Here is a 16,671-nt window from a genome sequence, read left to right as displayed (position 1 = left end):
CCTTGAAGACATTATGCTAAGTAAAATAAGCCAGTCACAGAAAGACAGATATTCTATGATCTCACTAATATGAGGTACTTAGAGTAGTCGAATTCATGGAGACAGAAAATAGAATGGTGGTTGCCAGGGAATAGAAAAGAGGTGTGATGGGGAGCTAGTATTTAATGGGTAGAGTTTCAGTTTAGGAAGATGAAAAAGTTCTGGTAATGTTTACACAACACTGTGAATGTACTTACTGCCACATAACTTTACATTTAAAAATGGTTAAAATAGTAAATTTTATATTGTGTGTATCTTACCACAAAAACAAAAAAAAAAGAATAGCAGTAGACAGAAAATTGGGGTAGAAGGATCCATAGGAAAGCTAAGGTAAGGAAACTGTCTAAAACATCTTCACACACCACTTTTCCTACAAGTATTGCCTTTATTTGTCCAGGGTTTACAGGGATTGCCTGGAAGTACAGGTGACAGAGGACTTCCAGGAGAGCCAGTAAGTTTATCTTTATACTTTTCTAATTGTGTTTTTCTCATAATGTACATTTACGTTTCCATTATTGCTCTGCTGTGCTGTGACTGGAATGTTTTAGAAAGCAGCATTTATCATAGACACCATAGACTAATCACATAGAAAGAAAAATAATAGTTTATATTGCCTTTCTGGTTTCATATAGTCAAATATGGTGCTGTTTTTCTGGAGCTGTTAAATCTGAGCATATTTCTGTTTTCAACCAAAAAAACTCTGTTTTATTGAATCTCAGAAATTTTCTTTCTGAATGGCTTGTTGTTCTTATAATTATTACATTGCCACACACGCGCAATCACATTTATGAGGCAATTTCTGTAATTAGAAGACCGTATAGAAAGAAGCCAAATTTTACATCTGATGGGCTAAAATGTGCAAACATGACAGAAATGCAGTTACATCAACAGTACAAAAGCTTGCATCAATACAAAAACTTATGAAACTGTTATTAAACAGTTTCATAAATATGATTCAATTATAGAGTTTCCATGGATGGTAAGTTGTAAAAAGGAAAGACCTGTCACACCTACTTTCTTACAATTTATTCTTTTTTGCCAATGAAGTCATTCTTCTGGTTAATAGTGTCAGATGTAATGTGCTATAATGTGCTTCTAAGATGTACAATACAATATAGTCTTTCAAACAACTGCGTTGATTTTATCATCAGTTGACACAAAGGTTTACAGGTGGCTTTTGTATAATTCATTTAGTTAGTAGCAAATGGAAAATTCTAACAGTAAAAGAGCTATTCTTACCATAACTTTTTCCTCATTTATATACTTAATCTATGATATAAGCTCTCAAACAATAAGTAAAGATTTGACAGTGTTTATAGTTCTTTCCAAATAAAGAATCTTAGATATGTTGTTGATTTTTTAAGTTAAATCCTTCTTGGTTTTCTCCCTATTATGTATATCTTAACCTGCCATTTCAATTCTGATATTTATCTGACCTAAAATAATGCAACTCTCTTTAGCATTATTTACTTAAGAATATCCCCTAAAAAGTCTGTACCGTGCTTGAAATCAGAGACCATTTCTTTTATCTTTGTAATCCCCTTTCCTGGTATAATGTCTGGTATATATAAATAAGTGCCAGATGGGGATAGAAATGAGGCAGGTGACAAAACACTCATAGCTTTATGAGAGCTATTGCCAACATTTTTAATTTTTATCCTTAGAACAAAGGATGTTATTAAAGGGCTGGGGCTAGCTTTATTATCAGATTATTTAGTTTATTATCTGATACCTATTTTGTAAACATCAGTCAAATTACAAAATGGAGGGAGCCAAGAATGGCTGGCTGTTGGAATAATCCAGATAAATAACGGCAGCACCTTTTTTATGAGCAGAGAAAAGAAGTGGACAGACTAATTCAAAAAGAGATAAAATCAATAGGTAATAAAGACTCTGTATGTGAAGTATAATTCTTAAATTTCTGGCTTATTGTATTAAAGAGTTGATGATACTATTCACTGAAACAGAAAAAAACACACAGAAAAGTAGGTTTGAGAATGGAAGATTATAAATTCAGTTTAACTGTTGAATTTGAGGGATCTTTGAGAAACATGAAGTTGGCAGTTGGATTCAGAGTAGAGGAATGCACTGAAGTTTAAAAATGTTGGATTCATTGCCTATAGAAAGAGTATAGAAGTCAGAAAAGAAAAAGATCTAAGGCTGAGGATTAAAGAACTACAACATTTACAAAAAGCTGGCAGAAAAGGTTGAAACTGCAGAAGAAACTGAGAGAATAAGAGGAAAATCAGACAGGTTAAGTTAGGAGTTTCAGCCATAAACATAACCCATCTTAAAATCTTCATGATAATATTAGATCGCCTTAGAAGTACATAGGCATAAAGTAGGATAGGTAAACTACAGCCCTCAGTCCAGTTATACTTCTGTAAATCAAATTTTATTGAAACACAGCCACAATGATTCCCTTATGTATGTATGGCTGCTTTCATACTATAACAGCAAAGTTTAAAAGTTTTAACAGAGACCACATGACCCACAAGCCTAAAATACTTACTGTCTTGCCCTTGGGAAAAAAAAAAGTTTGCTGACCCCGATGGAGATTTTAATCATGTATGTACAGAAAGAAAATGTCTAATCAATGCAAACCTTGCAACAAATAATGTCCCTTGGTTTATGTAGTGTACAACCTGCACAACTGTACCCAATCGCCTTCAATAAGAGGAGAATGGGGGCATTTGTCCATTCTCTCTCTCTTTTATTATTTTGTTCATTTATTCTTCCATTTCAGAAGACAAGTTGAAAAAAAATCTCCTGACTTAAATAAATATAGTTAATATCTCTGAATTATTGAAAACTGCCTTTAAAGAGGGAACAAAGGGAATGCTATACTCTAAAATTAACTCTTCATAAGCTTGCTTTATAATATCCCCCTGTAAATTTTAAAATATTATTTTCTAGCTACTCTTTCTTAGATACCAGAAGTCATTTCCACTTACCTCAAAAAATAGTTAATAGGAGTCTCAAGTTAACTAAAAGTGTGTAATAAAACTTCACTCAGTTCCTCATTAGATCACTTTTAAAGATAAAGTGGCAACAGTCTTGGAAACAAAAGATAAGAGTACCCTATATCAGCATCTCAGTCAGACAGAGAGAGCAGCCAAAATAAAGTGGCAGAGGAATTTCACTTACAAATATAATTGTAAAAATCTAAACAAAAAATTAAGTAAAATTTAACCATGTATATAAAGAATTATCCACCTCAGTGAAGTAAAAGGAAGAATTACAATCAAGGAAAAGTTTGTTATTATTAAGGAATCTATTAATATATCACAGATATAATGAAAAATACAAAAACAAGTAGTCTAAAATTTAGCAACTTTTTTTTTTTTTTTAAGACAGAGTCTCACTCTGTTGCCCAGGCTAGAGTACAGTGGCACAATCTTGGCTCACTGCAACCTCCGCCTCCCAGGTTCAAGCGACTCTCCTGCCTCAGCCTCCCAAGTAGCTGGGACTACAGGTGCATGCCACCACGCCGTGCTAATTTTTTGTATTTTTAGTAGAGACGGGGTTTCATCATGTTACCCGGGATGGTCTTGATCTCCTGACCTTGTGACCCACTGACTCTGCCTCCCAAAGTGCTGGGATTACAGGTGTGAGCCACCACATCTGGCCAACCATTTTCAATTCTTTAAAAATCATTGCGTGGGGGCCAAACACGGTGGCTCATGCCTGTAATCCCAGCACTTTGGGAGGCCGAGGTGGATGGATCACTTGAGGTCAGGAGTTCAAGACCAGCCTGGCCAATATAGTGAAACCCCACCTCTACTAAAAACACAAAAGATTAGCCAGATGTGGTGGTGCACAGCTGTAGTCCCAGCTACTTGAGAGGCTGTGGCAGAATTGCTTTAACCCAGGAGGCAAAGGCTGCGGTGAACCAAGATCGCACCACTGCACTCCAACCTGGGTGACAGAGTGAGACTCCATCTCAAAAAAAAAAAAAGAAAAAAAATTATTGTGTGTGGAACACAATTTGGCTTCTAGCTTAATCCAGTCTCCCCCCAGAAAAAGATTTAAAAATCATAGTGTGAAAGTTGTCAGAATCAAAATGGAGTCACTGATGTTAAGAAAATAAAAGAAAAACCTGACAAATAGAGCTGAAGGCCATAAAGACAGAGTTCTCATTCTTAGATGCCTGATAACACAAACTATCACAAAAAAAAAAATGCAAAAATCACAACCTTGCCCAAAGAACATTTGCACCCATTTACAAAAAATACTTCTGAAAAGACATCTGCCCAGCAACAGCCTGTCCAGCCTCGGACTGGTGTCACCATTGTTGTTGACATTTTTAGCCAAGGATAATCATTTCAAAACAATTGTATAATCCTCATTTTTCCTTTAAAAACCATTACCTTCCTTTATCTCCCTGAATATGTACGTAGCTTACTATGGCATGCATATTCCCATTGCAATGATCTATTCCAAAATAAATACCTTATTTCTTTTAGAGAGCCTCTTTCTCTTTGTTATTTAGGTTGACAGTAGTAAAGTGTTTTCTGGGTTGGGCATGGTGGCTCACACCTGTAAACCCAGCACTTTGGGAGGCCAAAGCAGGTGGATCACCTGAAGTCAGGAGTTCGAGATCAGCCTGGCCAACATTTAGTTTCTACTAAAAGAAAAATATATATATATACACACAAAAATTAGCCAGGCATGGTGGTGGGTGCCTCTAATCCCAGCTACTCAGGAAGCTGAGGTAGGAGAATTACTTGAACCTGGGAGGCAGAGGTTGCAGTGAGCCGAGATCGCGTCACTGCACTCCAGCCTGGGTGACAGAACAAGACTCTGCCTCTAAATAAATAAATAAATAAATAAATAAATAAATAAATAAATGTGTTTTTCGGTCTGAAATGTAAGGAACTTGGAAGTCATCACTCCCATCCTCAAAACAAGAAAAAAAGATGGACACACTGAAAATCAACAACTCTTCTTAGATCTGTCAGAGAATTAAGGTCACAATTCAAACTACTGCCCCCAAAATGGAGAGACAGGCAAATACATAGCCCACATCTGGACGGTAGGGACACTTTAAACTATAATTAGCAAATTACCGGAGACTCAGTGTAGACCAGCTTAAGTGTTAAAAAACTCAGAGAGGGCCCAGTCTTTGGGAGGCCCCTACATGTTCCTGAGTTTTACTTCCTCCCAGAGCCCTAACAGGTTCTCACTTTAAAGACAAGAGAAAAATTCCCTCCGGCTTCCAGCAGAGGGAGAGGGATAGTAAGCATTTTGAAACACACCTAGACTGATCTCCTTAACAGTTCTTGCCCTCCAGGGAAATTATTTATCAGAGAATAAACTGGTGTTTTACCAAAGACTAACTGACCTTTGGGAAAGGAAAATCTAATTTCACCTCCCTCTAGCCTTCAGTTGGAGGAAGAGAAATATTCCACTCCAGCCACCTCTGGCCTTTGAAGTGGAAGAAGGGTAATATCCAAGTCAGACTCACTAAAAGACTGAGACCTAATTGTAGAACTATAGAATGCCCTTCCTACACTCATACCTTACAATCAAATCAGTGGGGTTCCTGTGCAATAACAGATTTTAGCTAAAGGAACTGTGCCACAAACCCTATTTAAAGAGTCCCTCGGAAAGGCTAAATAAAACAGGGGCGTAAAAAACAATGACATTAGAGGACATTTTAGCCTCAGACACCATAGCTACAACAACCAGTAAACACAGCCTAACCCCCAGCCAGATAATATCAAATATCACATTAAAGGCCTATTCACCTTGGTTTCATTTACATTTACATCATGTCTGGCTTGCAAAAAAAATTATAAGGCAAGATAAAAGGCAAAAACAGTCTACAGAGACAAATAAGCAGAAACAGACTCAGGGATAGCAGACATTTTGGAATTATGAAACTGGGAATTTCAAAGTGAAAGGGAAATAAAGTGTTTCTCAAACAAAAATTTAAAGAATTTGTCACTAGCAGACCAGCAAGAAATGTTAAAAGAAGTTCTTCAGAGAGAAGAAAAGTGGCATAGGTAAGAAACTCATCTAGGAAAGAAGAAGAGTGTTGGAGAAGGAATAAATAAAGGTAAAATAACATTTTTATAATTCTTAATTGATCTAACAGACAATTTGTACAAAATAATAATAGCAACAGTGTATTTGGTATTATATCTCATGGATAAGTCAAATGTTATAAGGAACAAGAGGGAGGAATTGTTATAAAGTACTGGCACTACTCATGAAGTGGTATAGTCTTATTTGAAAATGGACTTGATCAGTGGCCATATCACCCTGAATGTTCTCAATCTCATCTGATCTTGGATGCTAAACAGGGTCAGGACTGGTTAGTACTGGGATTGGAGATGGCCTAGGAATACCAGGTGCTGTAGGGTTTTTAAAAAAAGAAAGAAAATGGACTTGGGTTAATTGTAAATATGTATTGCAAACTCTAGAGTGTCCACTTTAAAAAGTTTTAAAAGTAGTATAGTTTGTATGCTAAACCAGGAAAGAAAATGAAATCATATAAAATGCTTAATTAAAATGAGAGGCCAGACTGGGCACACTGGCTCATGCCTATAATCCTAGCACTTTAGGAGGCCGAGGCAGGTAGATTGCTTGTGGTCAGGAGTTTGAGACCAGCCTGGACAACATGGTAAAACCCGTCTCTACCAAAAAATGCAAAAATTAGCTGGACATGGTGGGACGCTCCTGTAGTCCCAGCTACTCAGGAGGCTGAAGTGGGAGAATCGCTTGAACCCAAGAGGCAGAGTTTGCAGTGCACCGAGATCATGCCACTACACTCCAGCCTGGATGACAGAGTGAGACTCTATCTCAAAAAAGAAATAAACATAAAAATTAAAATAAAATGAGAAATCAAAAAAATTAAAAAGAAGAAGAAGACCAAACAAGAAGAAGCAATAAAGAACAAAGACAACAAATGAAAACTAACATAGTCCGTAGTTAGTATATACTAATTCAGTGATATCATAGTCACTTAAATGTCAATGGTCTAAGTATACCACTTAAGAGATAAGAGATTGCCAAAGTGAATAGGAAAGCAAGACCCAATTGTATGTTGTCTTCAAGAAATCCATTTGAAATATGAAGGAAAGTATACCGTGCTAACACTATTCAAAGGAAAGCTGGAAATATTTATATTTCAGAGAAAGCAGACTTCAGAACAAGGAAAATTATCAGGGTAAAGAGAGACATGGCACAATGATAGCAGGGTCATTTCTCCAAGATGAGATAACAATACTTAATGCACCTGACAACGGAGCATCAAAATACATGAAGCAAATGCTGAGATAATTTTCAAGGAAAAATAGATGACTCTATTATTATAGTTGGAGACAATAACACCCTTCTATCAGTAATTGACAGACCCAGCAGGCAGAAAATTAGTCAAGAGAGAGTTAGTACCGTAAGTCAACTAGATCTAATTTACATTTATAAAATATGTTATCCAACAACAGTAGAATATGCATTCTTCACAAACTGACATGGAACACTCACCAAGATAGACCAAATTCTGGACCATAAAACATCTTAACAAATTTTTTTTTTTTTTTTGAGACGGAGTCTTGCTCTGTCGCCCAGGCTACAGTGCAGTGAGCCGAGCCTCCCGGGTTCGCGCCATTCTCCTGCCTCAGCCTCTCCAAGTAGCTGGGACTACAAGCACCTGCCACCATGCCCAGCTAATTTTTTGTATTTTTAGTAGAGACGGGGTTTCACTGTGGTCTTGATCTCCTGACCTCGTGATCCGTCCACCTCGGCCTCCCAAAGTGCTGGGATTACAAGCGTGTGCCACTGCGCCCGGGCAACAACAAATTTAAAAGACTAGACATCATACAATGTTTGCTCTCACACCACAGTAAAATGGCTGGAAAATCCCAAAACATTTGGAGATTAAATAATACACTTTTAATAACTTATTGGTCAAAGAAAGAGTTTCAGGAATAATTTAAAAATATTTTGAACTAAATGAAAATATAGTTTGTCAAAATTCGTGGGATGCAGTGCCTAGAGGGAAATTTATAGCACTGAATACGAGGAAAGAAGAAATACTTAAGATTAGTAATCTAAGCTTCCATCCTAGGAAACTATAAAAGAAAAGCAAATTAAATACAAAGTAAGCAGAAGAAAATAAGTAATAATCAGCAGAAATCAATGCAATAGAAAACAGGAAAACGATAGAGAACATCAATGCAACCAAAATTAATCAACCTCAGGCCAGGCTAACCAAGGGAAAAAAAAAGAGAAAATACAAATTACTAATATCAGAAGTGAAATGTCAGAAGTGAAAGAGAGGCCATCACTACTGATCTCATTAACATTAAAATGACAATAAATAGATATTATGAGCAATTCTATTTTCACAATTTTTTTTTTCTGTTTTGAGACAGAGTCTCGCTCTGTCACCCAGGCTGGAATGCAGTGGCATGATCTCAGCTCACTGCAACCTCCACCTCCTAGGTTCAAGCGATTCTCCTGCCTCAGCCTCCTGAGTAGCTGGGATTACAGGTGCGTACCACCACACCCGGCTAATATTTTTTTTTTTTGTATTTTTAGTAGAAATGGGGTTTCACCAGGTTGGTCAGGCTGGTCTCAAACTCCGGACCTTGTGATTGGCCCGCCTCAGCCTCCCAATGTTTCCACAAATTTGATAAATGAAATAGACCAATTCCTTAAAAGACGTGTTTTACCAAAACTCATATAAACAGAAAAGGATAACCTGAATAGGTTTGATTTGATTTGATTTGATTTGATTTGATATCCATCAATATCTTCATCAACTTGTATTGATGAAGAAATAGAATCAATCACTAATAACCTTCTAAAACAGAAAGTACTGGTCCCAGGTTATCTCATTGGTGAATTCAACTAAACATTTAAAGAACAAATGATACCAATTATGTACAAGCTGTTCCAGAAAATAGAAACAACAGAATATTTCCTAATTATGTGAGGCCACACACATGAGGCCATTACGTGAGCATTACCCTAAAAACAAAACCAGACAAACACATCACAAGAAAACTATAGACCGATATCATTCATGAACATAGATGTAAAATCCTCAACAAAATATTAGCAAATTGAATCAAACAATGTATAAACAGAATTATGCATCATAACCAAGTGGAATTTTTTCCAGGTATACAAGGCTGGTTTAACAGTAGAATGTCAATTAATGTAATCCATCACCTCAACAGGCTAAATAAGAAAATATGATATGAAAAGATGCAGAAAAATAATTTGACAAAATCCAACAACGATTCATGATTAAAAAAAAACTCTCAAACTTGGAATAAAGGGGCACTTCCTCAGCTTTTTGAAAAACATATTTTTTAAAAAACCTTGTAGCCAACATTATACTTACTGGTGAGAAAACTAGATACTTTTCTTTTAAGAACAAGGGAATAAGGAAAACATGCTCCTCCTTTGTTAAATTTTAACTCCTACTCAGCATTGTCCTGGAAGTCCTAGCTAGTGCAATAAGAAAAGAAAATAAAAAGTATACAAATTGGGAAAGAAGAAATAAAACTGTCTTTTTTTGTATATGGCATGGCTGTCTGTGTAAAAAAATCTTCAAGAACTGATTTTTTAAACTCCCGAAACTAATAAGCAGTTATAATGAGATTGTAGCATAACAGGGTATAAGTTAATATACAAAAGTCAATTGCTTTTCTATATTACCAGCAATGAGTAATTGGAATTTAAAATGAAAAACACAATACCATTTACATTGTTACACAATAACAAAAAAGAGAGAAAGAAATAGGTATAAATCTAACAAAATATATACAAGATCTATATGAGGAAAACTTTGATCAAAGAAATTAGAGATCTACATAAATGGAAGGATATTTCATGATCATGGGTAGAAAGATTCAATATTGTTAAGATATTAGTTCTTCACAAATTGATCTATCAAGTCAATTCAATTCTAATCAAAATCCAAGCAAGTTACATTGTAGATATTAACAAGATTCTAAAGTTCCTATGGAAAGGCAAAAGACCCAGAATAGCCTATACAATACTGAAGAACAAACTTGGAAAACTGGCACTGACTTCACGATTTACTGTAAAACTACAGTAATCAAGACAGTGTAATATTGGCAGAAGAATAGACAAGTACAATTGACCCTCGAACAACACGGGTTTGAACTGCAAAGGTCCTCTTATTTGTGGATTTTCTTTCACCTCCGCTACCCCTGCGACAGCAAGAACAACCCCTTCTCTTCTTCCACCTCCTCAGCCTAGTCAGCATGGAGACAATGAGGATGAAGATCTTGATGATGCTCTACTTCCACTTAAGAATACAGTATTCTTTATTCTAGCTTACTTTAAAACTACCATATATAATACAATATAACATATAAAATATGTGTTAAACATCTGCTTATGTTATTAGTAAGGCATCCAGTCAACAGTAGGCTATAAGTGGTTACATTTTGGAGGAGTCAAAAGTTGTACTCAGATTTTGAACTCTGCAGGAGGTTGGCACTGTAACCCTTACGTTGTTTTAAGTGTCGACTGTAGATCATTGGAACAGAGTGGTAAGCCCAGAAATAGAACATAGTTATACTCTTTATTCTACACAATATACACAATATATAGTCACAAATAAAGTCAAGTGATCTGTGACAAAGGAGCAAAAATAAAATGGATAGCCTTTTCAACAAATTATGCTGGAACAAATAGATATCCACATGCAAAACATGAATCTAGATGCAGATCTTATACCTTACACACACACACACACACACCCTCAAAATGAACCATAGACTTAAATGTAAAAAAGAAAACCATAAAACTCCTAAAATATAAACATAGAAGAAAATCTGTGTGACCTGAGGTTTTTTGATGAGTTTTTAGCTATATCACCAAAAGCCCAACCCATGAAAGAAAAAACTGGTAAGTTGGACTTCATTAACATCTTTTTAAATCTGCCTTGGAAAAACACTGTTAAGAGAATGAAGAGACAGTCCACAGACTGGGAGAAAATATTTTCAAAACATATATCTGATAAAAGACTTGTATCCAAAATAAAGAAAAAAACATTTAAAAGTCAACAATTTTCTTTAAAAGCCAGTTAAAATGTTGGCAAAAATCTGAACAGACACCACACCAAAGAAGATATATAAATGGTATAGAAGCATGTAAAAATATGCTCAGCATCATATGTCATTAGTAAATTACATATTAAAACAATAATGACATACCACTATACACCTGTTAGAATGGCTAAAATCTAAAACTTTGATAATGCCACAGGTTGGCAAGGATGTGGAGCAACAGGAGCTCTCATTCATCGCTGGTGAGAATGCAAAATGGTACAGCCACTTTGGAAGACAGTATGTCAGTTTTTTACGAAGCTAGGCATACTCTTACCATATGATCCAGTGATCACAATCCTTAGTGTTTACCCAAATGAATTCGAAACTTAGGTCCACACAAAAACCTGTACAAGAATGTTTATAGCAGCTTTATTTACAGGTGCAAAAAATTTGAAGCAACCAATATGAACCAATATGTCTGCTATAATTGGACCGTGTTTCCCCAAAATGTTGGGGAATCCCAATTTCCAAGGTAATGGTATTATAAGGCAGGATCTTTGAGGCGCTGTGCCCTCATGATTGGGAGTAGTGTCTTTATAAAAGATGCACGAGAGAGCTAGCTCGTTCCTTCTAACATGTGAGGATACAACTAGAAGGCACCATCTATGAAGCAGAAAGTGGGCCTTCACCAGACACTGAATCTGCCAGCACCTTGATATTGCACTTTCCAGCCTCCAGAACTGTGGGAAATAAATTTGCGTGGTTTATAAGCTATTAATTTCTACTATTTTGTTATAGAATCCTGAGTGAACTAAAACAATGTCCAATGAATAAATGGATAAACAAACTGTGGTATGCCCATACAATGGAATATTATTCAGCATTAAAAATAAATGAGCTATCAAGCCACAAAAATTTAGAAAGGAACCTTAAATGCATACTGCTAAGTTAAAGAAGTCAGTATGAAAAGGTTACATGCTGTATGATTCCAACTATATGACATTCTTGAGGGGTAAAACTATACAGTCAGTAAAAAAAAATTGTATATTTACTTCTTTAAGATGCAAATTTGTTTGTCATATATTTGCTAGGAATTTTAAGTAGATGAATGACTATCACATACATTAAGTAAGATACCTTGTCAAAATGCTTAGCACAATATATGATACTTATGAGGTGCTTAATAAATGTTGAATGAATGAGCAAATTAGAGAATAAAAGAATGAATGCCACTGTTTTCTTTTTAATACAAGCATAGCTTAGTAAATTTATTTTAAAAACACACATGAAGCTGGGCGCAGTGGCTCTCACGCCTGTAATCCCAGCACTTTGGGAGGCTGAGGCAGGTGGATCACCTGAGGTCAGGAGTCCATGACCAGCCTGGTCAACATAGTGAAATCCCATCTCTACTACAAATATGAAAATTAGCTGAGCGTGGTGGCAATTGCCTGTAATCCCAGCTACTTGCGAGGCAGAGGCAGGAGAATCGCTTGAAGCTGGGAGGCAGAGGTTGCAGTGAGTGGAGACTGCACCATTGCACTCTAGCCTGGGCAACAAGAGTGAAACTCAGTCTCAAAAACAAAAACAAACACACACACACACAAATGAATCAACTAAAGATATAATTTTGTTTATACAGAGTAAAGTAATATGTTGATAAATATATTATGTATTTACATTATGTGTTATGTAAATATGTGTTATATTATAAAACCCATATCCAGATGCATACATTTACTGACATAGAGTAAACTTTTATTCTCATATCTTAAATTTTATTTTAATATAGGGACTGCGAGGACTGCAAGGTGATGTTGGACCTCCTGGAGAAATGGGCACGGAGGTAAATTTTTTGTGGCTAGTTCTTGTTCATAAATATTCTACTTTTTGTAACACTCTAAGGTAAAATTAATAATTAGATGTATATTATGAGGAATAATTCTATAGTATAGTTTCATATTCAAAAAAAAGCCTAAAATTCCATTAAAAGCAGAGATTATTATTATATGTCTAATTTTTTACATATAAAGTTCTACTCTAATAATTACCTCATTGAAATGACAGAACAAAAGTAGATAGAGCTTTCCCTTCACTGATTTAAAGTTGACTTGGTAACCTTTCATTCTAAGATATTATATGCCCTGTATAGAAGAATACTGAGACATTACCCAATTTAGGATATATTTTGGAATTATAAGCCAAATTTGTTACAAATATCCAATTATTTTATTTCCATTGTTTGTAACTTTAGCACTAAATACATCAAACAAATTCTTTCCTCTCTTGGCTGCTGTGAAACTGCTCTCTCTTGTTGCCACTTCACCTTCTCATTAGCCTTTCTCAGTCTTGACCTGAAGTTTCCCTTTTACTTCCTTGGCTTAGTGATCATATTATCACAGTGACTTTAATTACCAATATTACTCTGATAGCTCTCAACTTGGTAGTTGTATTTTATACCTCTCTCCTCAGATTCAGTTATTGATTTCCTGTTATCTTTTTAAACATCCACCTAGATATCCCACAGACATCTACAATTTAAAATATCTAAACCAAATCCAATACTGTCCCACTGTTCTTCCTCTGTTTAATTCCCATCTCAATGAAAGATACCCCTTACACCCAATAACCCAAAACTGAGAGTCATGCTAGACTCCTTCTTCTACCTAATCCTCTCTAATCAGTGACCATTTCCTTTTGAATAGGGCTACCCCTGCCCATTCTCTCTTAAATCTACCCTTTCCTTTTTATCCCTATTGCCAGTGTAATAGCCCCTACGCTCTTATGCCATGTCTCCTCCAACTCCTATAATTCCATCATCTACTTGTTGCCAGTTTATCTTTATTATATCATTTGTTTCCTTTAAATGTTTCAAGAGCTCTCATGGCCTTTAGGATAAAATGCCAATTTCTTAACATGGTAAGTAATGGTTTACATGATTTAACTTCTGCAGACCTGTTCACCTGTGTCCCCAATAAAACTCTTCTCCTCCCTAAAGGGAAGGGAGGGGAACACATAGCATGCTCACAAATAAGGTAAATATCTCTTGGAGACAAAAATAGTTGTAACATCAAGCAATAGTAGGAACTTTAGGCCTGGAAATAGCCAGAGGTTGCAAGAACTTCTATGTTCTCAAAGTAAAGAAAACTGAAAGCTTCCCAACAAAAATGGACCCACCATGAAAGAAGACTGGAAAAGAAGCTGTGTGTGTGTGTGTGTGTGTGTGTGTGTCTTTTATAATGTGTGTGTGTGTCTTTTATAATGTGTCTTTTATAATGTGTGTGTGTCTTTTATAATTTATAATGTGAATAAATTTAGCTCTTATTTGCATGATATTTGTATGAAACCAATAAGGAAAAGTGAATTTTTTAAGTAAGTAGATTCCTGAAGGCACTACAGAAAGGGAAAGGAAGAACAAATCCCTTTAGATGAGGTTTAAAGGATGAGAGAAAGAATTAGAAGAAATGGATCTAAAAGTCCTAATTTTAGATGAAGTTGTCTTGACATTTGAACTATTAAAGGGTGTCAGAAAGTATCTGTTCTTATGCTATGAAGTTTATAAACGGACAGCAATTATGCCCTCTTGGACACATGTATCTCACCCTTGAGTTCAGTGTTACCACCATCTTCTCATGAGATTGCTATTGCCTTTGTAATGTGTCAAATTACTCTTTTGTAGGGACCTCCAGGCATTGAGGGAGAGTCTGGTCTCCAAGGTGAACCAGGTGCAAAGGTAACCTTCTAAAAAATAAAGGAGAATCTCTAAACTTTCACCATTGAACCCCCTACATTTGCTACCATTGAATCCCCTACATTTGCTACCATTGAATCCCCTACATTTGCTACCATTGAATCCCCTACATTTGCCAACTTGAAAGCAGGTGGAAGCCCCCAGATAAAAACAGGAAATGTTTTGGAACTCCTATTCCTTATGACAGCAGTCCCCAGCCTATTTGGCTGGCACCAGGGACCAGTTTCATGGAAGACAGTTTTTCCACAGATGGAAGCGGAGCAGGGGATGATTTCAGGATGAAACTGTTCTAACTCGGATCATCAGGCATTAGATTCCCATAAGGAATGAGCAACCCAGATCCCTTGAATGCACAGTTCACAATAGAGTTCTTGCTTCTATGAGAATCTAATGCTGCTGCTGATCTGACAGGAGGTGGAGCTCAGACAGTAATGCTGGCTCACCAGCTGCTCACCTGCTGTTGTGCGGCACATTTCCTAACAGGCCTTGGACAGGTACCATCTACGGCCCAGGCACTGGGGAACCGTGCCTTATGGCATGCCCTCCATAATTAGCCATGCAGTCTTAGTAGAAAAGAGTTTAATCTTTCCCTTTGTTTCTTCAGGGAGACGTTGGACCTGCAGGCAGTGTTGGAGGAACTGGGGAACCAGGTTTACGGGTGAGTGCCCACTTGAAACTCTTTTCATACACTAACCCGCTTCTTTCAGAGACTCGAAACTTATTAGTCTAAACACTCAAAAAATAGGGTAATAAACCTTTCTGATACATTATAGAAAATGTTTGTTTTACTTCATAATTTCAAAAGCTGCATCCCAAACCTTGTCCCTATACTAATTTAGTAGTATTTAGAGTCTTAACCTCATATGTCCTTTTCTCAAAATCAGGTATACTTTGTAGAACCCTTACCAAAAATGTGGAGTCACTGTGATTGTCATTAATGTTAGCATTAAGAAGAAATGCACAAATACCAGTGATCAACTCTCAGAATAGTTCCTGACCGAACAAGACAGATAAAAGATTGAAATCTAATTTATAGATTTAATTTGCTCTAAAAAAACCAAACCTATGACCATGTAAAGTTAACAAGATGCAAGGACATAATTGTAAATTGTTGCAATTAGATAGCTTTGATAAGTTATGCTAACATAGACAGCCTTAATTTTGAACTGTGGTAAGCAGTTTTTTCCTAAGATAATAGTGCCCAAGATAATTTTAAGAGACATTTATTCACTAAAAGACAAAGTAGTGAGATATATTTTGTATCTGGCTTCTTCCTTCTTACTTTCCCTTTTTTGTGTGGGGTGGGGTGAATGGGAGGCGAGGATAATAGAAATGTCAGTGAGAGGAAAGATGGAGCAACTATAAATATGCACTAATTAATTTACTTTTAAATAATTTTAGTATCAAGAGAGCCAGTCCTACTTTAATAGCTTCATAAAGTATAGTTCTACATTTCTGCAAGTTCCATATCTAAAAGACAACTAATTAACATACCAGAGCCTTAATCTTTTCTTTTTTCTTATACTTTAAGTTCTAGGGTACATGTGCACAACGTGCAGGTTTGTTACATATGTATACATGTGCCATGTTGGTGTGCTGCACCCATTAACTCGTCATTTACATTAGATATATCTCCTAATGCTATCCCTCCCCACTCCCCGTACCCCACGACAGTGTGTGATATTTCCCTTCCTGTGTCCAAGTGTTCTCATTGTTCAGTTCCCACCTACGAGTGAGAACATGTGGTGTTTGGTTTTTTTGTCCTTGCGATAGTTTGCTGAGAATGATGGTTTCCAGCTTCATCCATGTCCCAACAAAGGACATGAACTCATCCTTTTTTATGGC

The 16,671-nt window shown here is 36.2% G+C and overlaps 1 protein-coding gene and 1 pseudogene across 1 annotated transcript in view; both read left to right on the top strand.

Moving 5' to 3' along the window:
- The window catches only part of COL24A1 (collagen type XXIV alpha 1 chain), a 486,748-nt gene that overhangs the window by 344,919 nt on the left and 125,158 nt on the right, over positions 1 to 16,671 (top strand). Inside the window, exons 34-37 of the mRNA XM_063624268.1 lie at positions 437 to 490; positions 12,868 to 12,921; positions 14,755 to 14,808; positions 15,431 to 15,484. Coding sequence (XP_063480338.1) covers positions 437 to 490; positions 12,868 to 12,921; positions 14,755 to 14,808; positions 15,431 to 15,484 — 216 coding nt within the window. The remainder of the gene's footprint in view (positions 1 to 436; positions 491 to 12,867; positions 12,922 to 14,754; positions 14,809 to 15,430; positions 15,485 to 16,671) is intronic.
- On the top strand, positions 6,289 to 6,407 carry LOC134734986 (uncharacterized; annotated as a pseudogene).

The sequence above is a fragment of the Symphalangus syndactylus genome, chromosome 12 (assembly GCF_028878055.3).
Source record: "Symphalangus syndactylus isolate Jambi chromosome 12, NHGRI_mSymSyn1-v2.1_pri, whole genome shotgun sequence".
Taxonomy (NCBI): domain Eukaryota; kingdom Metazoa; phylum Chordata; class Mammalia; order Primates; family Hylobatidae; genus Symphalangus; species Symphalangus syndactylus.
The sequence above is the reverse complement of the archived record's forward strand: the minus strand, read 5'-3'. Positions and strand labels throughout refer to the sequence as shown.